At 38.0% G+C, this 10,654-nt stretch overlaps 2 protein-coding genes across 2 annotated transcripts; one reads left to right on the forward strand and one right to left on the reverse strand.

Moving 5' to 3' along the window:
* Nucleotides 1-2,151: 2,151 nt before the first annotated feature.
* On the reverse strand, nt 2,152-2,469 carry LOC131633160 (uncharacterized). Its single transcript, XM_058903879.1, has one exon. The coding sequence runs from the start codon at nt 2,467-2,469 to the stop codon at nt 2,152-2,154; it is 318 nt and encodes a 105-aa protein (XP_058759862.1).
* Nucleotides 2,470-9,304: 6,835 nt separating this feature from the next.
* Nucleotides 9,305-10,654, forward strand: LOC131633134 (uncharacterized). The gene has a single exon (XM_058903854.1). It carries the CDS (start codon nt 9,305-9,307, stop codon nt 10,652-10,654), a length of 1,350 nt encoding a protein of 449 aa, XP_058759837.1.

Below are 10,654 nucleotides of genomic sequence, written 5' to 3' on the forward strand. Positions count from 1 at the left end.
ACCCTTCTAGCCCCGCAGAATAATAATATAAATCCAGAGTAAAACATGTAACAAGGATGCTGCAATTCTCCAAAATCATTTTAAAACCACATGTCATGCTTATCACGAGGAAACTCAATAATTAACATTCATCGAAACATGTTAACACAGCAGAAATAAGTTCATAAGTTGAATAATGTTAAACCATTAATTATCATCTCCAAAAGGTCATCAACTCAAACCCAACAAAATTATTCAACAAAATAAAATTAAGAGTTATCAAACAACTCTAAAAAAAGAGCATTCTCCCATTGTTACAAGACCATAGCATAACACCCGACATAAGTCACACTAACAGATTAGTCTACGAGCTATCCTCACCAAAGCACAAAAAACCGCTACTCTTCAATCTGAAAAAGATCAATAGTAAGGGTGAGACATATTCACAATTAACAAATGTTATAAGCTCATAAACAATAAATCGTCATAAGTACATTACTCACCCTATAATACATATTTCAGATTTTAGAATTCTTTACACAACAACTCATAAAATACAAACAACATAATTCACCACACCACATTATAACATTGGACATCTTCCACTCATGTTATAATAATGCATACATAATAATGTAATGGGACTACATGCATGTGGTACTAATTCATCATGGGATTAACCCATCTGACCGATCTAAACATCACCGAGATACGACCCTGCCGACACTAATTCCACACAATAGGAATTATGCCTCCAATGATCCAAACACCACCCGGATTCAACCACCAAAAATGATTATGAATGCATGCAAAACATATAACATACCCACCATCATCACCGCTACGATGAACAATTTCATCTCAACATAACTCACCATTATCAACACCGAACTCAGTATGTTCATGTCTCAGCATAATTCAATAATCAATCAGACATCATCACAACAATCACGACATTAATATCACAATCATATCATCACCATATTACCACATTGTCACATTTATTAATATATGAACACAACGTATAAACTCACTCAAAATACTCAAATCAGGATTTTTTAAATAAAATCGAGTTACAGCCCGTCTCATCATTTTATCTTATAAAATATTTCATTAGCTTTACGACGATCAAAACAATGCTTAAAATGGTTCAACGGTTTGAAAGTTATGAGTTTTAGAAAATATTTATTTTTTTCAAAAAGCTACAGTGTAACCGGTTACCCAAATGGTGTAACCGATTACACCCACGAAAATGTTAATATTTTCCAAAAAGTCTTCAGTGTAACCGGTTACAAGAAATAGCGTAATCGATTGCGCTTGACATAACTCTATTCGCTATTTCTGAAAAACACTGGTAATCAGTTACAGTAACCGGTTACCAGCCCGAAAACTCAAATTCCAGAAAGCAACGCACAGTGTAATCGGTTACCGTAACCGATTACACATCCTATACAGTAGAAAAACAACATTTGAAAGCAACTCAGTCCATTCAAAAACCTCCATCTCGTACCAATACGAACACAACGCCAATACAGAGCCACATTCAGCAATTCACTACAATTCTATCATACAAAAAGTCTATCTAACATCACCAATCTTTCACAAACATTCAATTGCATCCAAATTATGAAATTGAACCTAAAACTTTAAAACCCCAAAACCTAGAACATATACAATTGGGAAGAACTAACCCACCTAATCAATCCTATCATTCATAAACCAATAATAGATGATAATCGGAATGAGTCCCCCTTACCTTAGCCAAAAAACTTGATTCTTCCTCTTCCTCTTTCTATGCTCTTTCACGTTCTTGCTCTTCTCCTCTTTTCTCCCTTTTGCTTTCTATTTTATTTTCTTTCTCAATTCCTTCTATTTTATGAAAATAGACTAATAGTTAGTAAGACCTACACAAAGAGAACCTCCCTTATACTAACCATCACGCCAAGCCCAATTATCTTATTTTCCATAATTTCTCAAATTAATCCAATAATATGCCAATTAATCCCAATAATTAATTTAAATTCTAATTAAGTTAAATAAGGGAAAATATGGGGTGTTACAACTCTCCCCCACTAAAAGAGTTTTCGTCCTCGAAAACGTACCTCAAGTAAATAATTTAGGATATGAGTCCTTCATCTGACTCTTCAGCTCCCAGGTCACATTACCACCTGCTTATCCTCCCCAAGCTACTCTGACCAATGCTATCCCTTTACCACGTAACTGCTTCAACTTCCGATCTTCAATCCTCACAGGCAATGCTCCAACTGTCAGGTTGTCTTTCACATGTAAATCATCCACTTGGATCACATGAGAAGGATCCACAATATATTTCCTCAACTGAGACACATGAAATATATTATGCATATTCGCAAGCATCAGCGACAAAGCAATATGATAAGCTACTTCTCCTACTCTTTCCGTAATTTGAAACAGACCAATAAAACGCGACATCAGCTTCTTCGACTTCAGAGCTCGGCCACCACCAATCATATGAGTCACTCTTAGAAATACATGATCTCCCTCTTAAAACTCAAGTGTTCTTCGTCTCTTATCATGACAGCTCTTCTGGCGATTCTGAGAAGCTTTCTCCTTCTCCTGAATCATCTTAATCTTTTATGTAGTAGATTGAACAATTTCTGGTCCAATCACAACACTCTCACCAGATTCATACCAGCATAATGGCATCTTACACCTCCTACCATACAAATTCTCAAATGGAGCCATACCAATACTCGAATGATAACTATTGTTGTAGGTAAACTCAATCAAAGTTAAGTAACTATCCCAAGAACCACCTTTCTCCAACCCACAACCCCGCAACAAATCTCCCGATTGAATCATCATCTTCGTCTGACCATCAGTTTGCGGATGATAAGTAGAACTCAATCTCAACTTAGTACCCAAAGCCTTCTACAAACCTTCCCAGAACTTAGATGTAAACCTTGGATCTCTATCGGACACAATACTCGAAGGAATACCATGAAGACTCACTAACTTCTTGATATATAACTGAGCTAACTTCTCCATCGGATAATCCATTCTCATCAGTATAAAATGAGCAAACTTTGTCAACCTGTCCATAATGACCCAAATAGCTTCACAATTCTTAACTTTCCTCGGAAAACCAGAAACAAAATCCATATATATGCTCTCCCATTTCCATTCTGGAATAAAAAACTATTTCATAACTCCATACGGCTTCTGATGTTCAATCTTCGACTTTTGATAAGTCAAACAAGAATAAACGAATTCAATAATTTCCTTTTTAATTCCAGGCCACCAAAACAACTTTTTCAAATCATGATACATCTTGGTAGCACCAGGATGAATACTCAATCCACTACGGTGTCCTTCTTCAAGAATACTCTTCTTAAGTTCAGCAATATTAGGAACACAAACTCGATCACCAAACTTCATTATGCCTGTAGATGTTGTTGATTGGCTGTAATTTTTGGTAAAACTCATTGTGATTTTATCATGTCAAAACTGGTGTCATGACATGCATTCTACTGTTGTGAAGTTTTACTTATGCAGGCCTTTACCTGATGTCAAGGCCGATGTCATGACATTCGTAGCTGTTACGTCTTATTCTGTTACTAATTATGGTTATGTGATCTGTTAAGATTCTATGCGCTTTACTTGGAAATATTGGATTATGATCTGTTCAAGGACGACGTTATTTGCCCTTATTTTAGGTTCCTTGATTTATGGAAATTAGTTTAATTAGGTTTAAAACTAATTTGGATCCAAGGCCCAGCTGCTGCGTTTTCTGAAGGCTATATATTATATGAAGTAGCGGCAGGCCTAATCAGGGTTTTTGTATTGAGAAGCTTTAAGAGGTTTTCGTGTTTTAAGTTTTTGCGTTCTAGCTTTCTTGTAAGCCAAACAATCATCATGATGATTGTGTTGGTCTAGGTGTTTTTATTTGAGTTGTAAGAAGTACTTGAAGCTTTTAAGCAAGAGTACCATTGTACTTGATTGAAGCTTTTAAGCAAGATCAAGTTGTATCCTTGAAGTGTGTCTTCTATTCATATTCTTTGAACGTTATTCATCACTGCTGTGATTGAGGGGGAGTGAGTGGAATCTCTGATCTAAGTAATATTAGGTTGAAGTTGCATTGGGTAGATATTATGTGAAAGGTGTAATCTTGAATTGTATTACTCTGAATTGATATTACTTATAGTGGACTTCCTCCCTGGCTTGGTAGCCCCCAGATGTAGGTGTGTTTGCACCGAACTGGGTTAACAACTTGCTTGTGTTGTTATATGTTCGTTTACTTCTTGTTCATTTGTTTAAGAATATTCAGATAGTAATGTCGTGACATCCTGTTCGACATCGCGTGTCTGAGTCCAGAATTTCAATTGGCATCAGAGCGGGCACCCTGCCTGTTTTTCTTACTGGGTGAGATCTAGGGACAACATTTTCTGGTACTATGGACAAGGAAGGTGGTGGATTTGTGAACAGACCACCCATTCTGGATGGATCTAATTATGATTATTGGAAACCTCGTATGGTGGCCTTTCTGAAATCCTTGGATAGTAAAGCATGGAGAGCTGCAAACAAAGGATGGGAACATCCTGTCACTATTGATAAGGATGGCAAGTCATCCCTCACACCTGAAGAAAATTGGAGCAAAGATGAGGAGGAGCTGGCTCTTGGCAACTCTAAAGCTTCGAATGCTCTATTCAATGGAATTGATAGGAATATATTTAGACTAGTGCACTATTGTGAACTAGCCAAAGATGTTTGGGATACCCTCAGAACTACTCATGAAGGCACTTCCAAAGTTAAAATGTCAAGACTTCAGTTGCTAACTACAAAGTTTGAGAATCTAAGGATGAAAGATGATGAAAGTATTCAAGAGTTTCACATGAATATACTTGAAATTGCTAATACCTCAGGAGCTTTAGGAGAAAAAATGTCTGATGAAAAGCTGGTGAGAAAGATCCTTAGATCCTTGCCTAAGAGATTTGATATGAAAGTCACAACTATAGAAGAAGCACATGATATCAGCAAGATGAAGGTAGAAAAACTAATTGGATCTCTTCAAACCTTTGAGATGGGGATCAGTGACAATACTGAAAAGAAAAATAAAAGCCTAGCTTTTGTGTCCAACTCTCAAGAAGAAGAAGAGGAAGGTAGAGAAGAAAACCTAACTGAATCTATAGCCATGCTTGGAAGACAATTTAACAAGATTATAAGAAGAATGGATCAGAAGTCAAGACCAAATGTCAAGAACACTCCTTCTGACACTAACAGATCCTATCATTCTAGCAGAAAGGTTAAACCTGAAGAAAAATACAATCAAAGCAAAGGAATTCAGTGTCATGGATGTGAAGGATATGGACATATTAGAGTTGAATGTCCCACTTATCTCAAGAAACAAAAGAAAGGACTGTCAGTCTCCTGGTCTGATGAAGATTCTGAGAGTGATGGTGAAGAAGAATCTGCCAAACATGTCACAGCCCTTACTGGTGTTTGTGTCTCTGGTGAAGATTCTAGCGAAGATGAGTTAACCTTTGAGGAATTAGCAGCATCCTACAGAAAGCTATGCATCAGAAGTGCTGAAGTTTGTCAACAAGGTGAAAAGCAGAAGAAATACATAGTTCAGTTGGAGGCAGATAACACAGGGCTTCGTGAAACTATATCTGGTCTAAACAGTGAAGTTACCTTGCTAACATCCAAACTTGATCAGATGTCAAAATCTGTCAAAATGTTAAACAGTGGTTCTGATATGTTGGAAGAGATTCTACAGATTGGAAAGAGTTCAGGAGATATGTCTGGTATAGGATTTGTTGGTGCTATGAAACATCCTCAAGCTAGCAGTAATACTAAACCAGAATCCAAGATGGTGAACCCGATGTCACAACATGTGACTCAACATCATGACAAAAGTAGAATGAAGAAGAAATTTCAAAGATGGAGATGTCATTACTGTGGTAGATTTGGACATATTAAGCCCTTCTGCTTCAGATTATATGGTTACCCAGACCAAGCTCCATACTACAGACCCAAGCAGATCATGCCCATCAAGAAGCAACAGTGGACACCTAAAAATATGGCCTTAATAGCTCATACATCTCTTAGAGTATCAGCCAAAGAAGATTGGTATTTTGACAGTGGATGCTCCAGACACATGACTCGAATCAAGAATCTTTTAGTAGATATCAAAAACCATTCTACTAGCTATGTAACCTTTGGTGATGGAGCTAAAGGAGAAATCAAAGGGGTTGGAAAACTAGACTGCTCAGGAGTTCCAAATCTGGAAGGGGTCTTATTGGTCAAAGGCTTGACTGCTAATCTCATAAGTATTAGTCAACTCTGTGACCAAGGATACCAAGTTAACTTCACTAAAACTGAGTGTGTGGTCACTGATAAAGGAAAGAATGTAGTAATGAGGGGAGTCAGATCCAAAGATAATTGTTACTTGTGGGTCTCTCATGAATCTAACTACTCAACTGTTTGTTCTAAAGAAGAAGAAACAAAGTTGTGGCATCAAAAACTTGGTCACCTTCATCTAAGAGGTATGAAAAAGATTATTTCTATGGAAGCTGTGAGAGGAATTCCCAAGTTACAAATTGATGAAGGAAGAATTTGTGGTGAATGTCAGGTAGGAAAACAAACCAGGATGTCACATCCAAAGGTTAGACATCTGACTACTTCCAGGGTTCTTGAACTGCTTCACATGGACCTGATGGGACCTATGCAAATGGAAAGCCTTGGAGGAAAGAAATATGTTTATGTGGTTGTGGATGATTACTCCAGATACACTTGGATAAACTTCATTAGAGAAAAGTCAGATGTGTTTGATGTTTTCAAAGACCTGTGTCAAAGAATTCAAAGAGAAAAGGAAAATGATGTTGTAAGAATCAGAAGTGATCATGGAAAGGAATTTGAGAATAAAAAATTTGCTGATTTTTGCTCCTCTGAAGGTATACACCATGAGTTTTCATCTCCTATTACTCCACAGCAAAATGGGGTTGTTGAAAGGAAAAACAGAACCATTCAAGAATCAGCCAGAGCTATGATTCATGCTAAGAAACTCCCTATTTATTTCTGGGCTGAAGCCATGAATACTGCCTGTTATGTTCATAATAGAGTTACCTTAAGGAAAGGAACATCTACCACTCTGTATGAGATCTGGAAGGGAAGAAAACCCACTGTCAAATACTTCCATGTGTTTGGTAGTAAGTGTTACATTCTTGCTGATAGAGATCACAGAAGGAAGATGGATTCCAAGAGTGATGAAGGGATTTTTCTTGGCTACTCTACAAACAGCAGAGCCTATAGAGTGTTCAACTCAAGAACGAGGATAAATATGGAATCCATAAATGTGGTGGTTGATGATGAGCACAAACAAGCAGATGTCACATATGATGTTGGAAAATTCTGGGAACACGCAGCTGAAGAATCTAAGAAAGAAGATGATTGTAGCCCCACTATTGCAAAAACTGAAGCTGAACCCTCTAACAAAAGACCATCTATAAGAGTTCAAAAAGATCATCCTAGTGAACTTATTATAGGATATCCCAACAGTGGAGTTGTTACAAGGTCAAGAGAACAGGTTTCAAACTCCTGTTTTGTATCAAAAATTGAACCCAAGAATGTGAAGGAAGCTTTGACAGATGAGTTTTGGATTAATGCTATGCAAGAAGAAATGGGTCGGTTTGAAAGGAATGAAGTATGGGAGCTGGTTCCAAGACCTAAAAATACAAATGTCATTGGAACTAAATGGGTTTACAAGAATAAGTCAGATGAACTGGGAACTATAATCAGAAACAAAGCAAGGCTGGTTGCCCAAGGATACAATCAAGTTGAAGGAATTGACTTTGATGAAACTTTTGCTCCTGTTGCTAGACTTGAGTCAATTAGATTGTTGTTAGGAGTTGCTTGCATTCTTAAATTCAAACTATACCAGATGGATGTGAAGAGTGCTTTCTTAAATGGTTACTTAAGTGAGGAAGTGTATATGGAACAACCTAAAGGCTTTGCTGATCCAAACCATCCTGATCATGTGTACAAACTAAGAAAAGCTCTTTATGGGTTGAAACAAGCCCCTAGAGCTTGGTATGAGAGACTAACTGAGTTTCTTACTAGTAATGGTTACAGGAAAGGAGGGATAGATAAAACTCTCTTTGTTAAAGATGAAGGAGGAAAGATCCTGATTGCACAAATCTATGTGGACGATATTGTGTTTGGTGGGATGTCAGACACGATGATTAAACATTTTGTTGACCAAATGCAATCAGAATTTGAAATGAGTCTAGTTGGAGAATTAACTTACTTTCTTGGACTGCAAGTTAAACAGATGGAAGACTCAACTTTTCTCTCTCAGAGCAAGTATGCCAAAAACATTGTCAAAAAATTTGGGTTGGAGAATGCTAGTCACAAAAGAACTCCTGCACCTACTCATTTAAAATTGTCCAAAGATGAAAAGGGCACAAATGTTGATCAAAGCATGTATAGAAGCATGATAGGAAGCCTGCTGTATCTCACAGCTAGTAGGCCTGATATTGCTCGTGCTGTTGGGGTGTGTGCCAGATATCAAGCAGAACCCAAGATCAGTCACATAAATCAAGTCAAGAGGATTCTGAAATATGTGAATGGTACTTGTGAGTATGGCATGCTCTACTCTCATGGGTGTGAACCAATTCTCACTGGATATTGTGATGCAGACTGGGCTGGAAGTGCTGATGACAGAAAAAGTACTTCAGGAGGATGTTTCTTCTTGGGGAATAACCTCATATCATGGTTCAGTAAGAAACAAAATTGTGTATCCCTGTCTACTGCAGAGGCAGAATACATTGCAGCAGGAAGTAGTTGTTCTCAGCTTGTTTGGATGAAACAAATGTTAACAGAATATAATGTCACACAAGATGTCATGACATTATATTGTGACAATCTAAGTGCCATTAATATCTCAAAGAATCCTATCCAGCATAGCAGGACCAAGCACATTGATATTCGGCATCACTTCATAAGAGATCTTGTTGAAGATAAAGTAATTGCCTTGGAACATGTTGCTACTAACCTTCAACTGGCTGATATTTTCACTAAGGCTTTGGATGCTAATCAATTTGAAAATTTGAGAAGTAAACTTGGCATTTTCCTTTATGAGGGATTATAGCAATTAACTGGGTGTGGGGCCAACAGTATCCTTCTCTCCAAATATTTGTTATCATTACATATTAAAGTGTATTTTCCCCCTCTTTTACACTTTCTCCAAACGGTTCCCATTCCCACAAAACCTATTTTCGGCATTCACGCTACCTCTCTGATTCGCTGCATTCACAAACCTCTCTCCATCATTCCTTTCTCTCTCAACATGTCTCAGACTTCTCCCTCGAAGAACACTACTCCTCGCTCTGAAACTGCATCCGACTCTAGGGCACCAAGTATGGTAGGTGATCAGGATGTTGTGCTGGATGTTGCGCCATTGAACTCGGTCCCAGCCACTGATCCTGTTGGCAGTATACCAAGAAAGATGCATGCAAGAAAATCAACTGGTGGGTCTGTTCCAGAAACGTTTTCTGCTCAGAATAAAGAAGGGTCTGCTTATGTCCACAATGCGATCACAAGTCTTGTCACAAGAATCTTACATGAAGGTCACAAGGTAGCAGGAATATCTGTTCCTCTGGCCCAAGTTCCTGCCCCTGAGAACAAAGAAGATGATCAAGTTGATGCTAGCAAAGATCATGTTGATGTTGAGACATCTGAAGCCAACAATGTTGAGGGTTCTGATGCTAAAAATGCTGATGCATCTGGAGATAAAGATGCTGAGATTCTTGAAACAGAGAAAGCTGAAGAGGTCAATGCTACTTCTCCTAAAGAGAAGCCTACTTGCCCTATTAACAGTGTAAATGATGTGGTGGATCTGGATAATCTTGATGATCCTATTGACATTGTTGATGATAACCTCATCTCCAGCATTTCCAACAGAGTCAAGGCTCGAAGGGGAAAGCAGGTTGATGATCAACATCCTCCCAAAACAAAGGTTGCTCCTCTAAAGAATGCCACCAAAGAAAAGATCAAGAAGGTCTCTGCTGAGCCTTCAAAAACTGGGAGCAAGGTTGCTGTGAAGAAGAGAAAAGAAAGAAGTGTTTCTGACTCCGAAGACAATGTCCTAAGTGATGTCCCTGACATCCCTTCAAAGAAGAAGATTGCTGTCACAAAATCCTCCACAAAGGTCCGTGATGTTCCTTTGGACAACATTTATCTGCACTATGCTTCAAATGCTATCCAGTGGAAGTTTGTTTATCAAAAAAGGCTGGCTCTGGAAAGAGAACTTGCAAATGATGCTCTGGAATGTCAAGGGGTCATGAAGCTCATCAAATCTGTAGGTTTGCTTAAAACTGTTACTCATTTTTCTAAATGCTATGAAATGCTCGTGAAGGAATTTATAGTGAATTTGTCTCAAGATTGTGCTGATGGAAGAACTGAGGATTTTCATAAGGTGTATGTTAGAAGAAAATGTATAGATTTTTCCCCTACTGTTATCAACCTCTATCTAGGTAGAGATGCTGAGGCTCAACCTGAGCTTGAAGTGACTGAAAATGAAGTTTGCAAAGTCATCACTGGTGGTAAGGTTAAAAAATGGCCCATAAAGAGTAAATTGTCTGCTAGTCTTTTGAATGTCAAGTATGCCTTGCTGCACAAAATTGGTGCTGCAAACTAG

Source organism: Vicia villosa, unplaced genomic scaffold (assembly GCF_029867415.1).
Source record: "Vicia villosa cultivar HV-30 ecotype Madison, WI unplaced genomic scaffold, Vvil1.0 ctg.001080F_1_1_3, whole genome shotgun sequence".
Taxonomy (NCBI): domain Eukaryota; kingdom Viridiplantae; phylum Streptophyta; class Magnoliopsida; order Fabales; family Fabaceae; genus Vicia; species Vicia villosa.

Excerpts from the sequence above, each read along its gene's own strand:
- LOC131633134 (XM_058903854.1), top strand. The coding sequence starts at position 9,305 with ATGTCTCAGACTTCTCCCTCGAAGAACACTACTCCTCGCTCTGAAACT.
- LOC131633160 (XM_058903879.1), bottom strand. The coding sequence starts at position 2,469 with ATGATTGGTGGTGGCCGAGCTCTGAAGTCGAAGAAGCTGATGTCGCGT.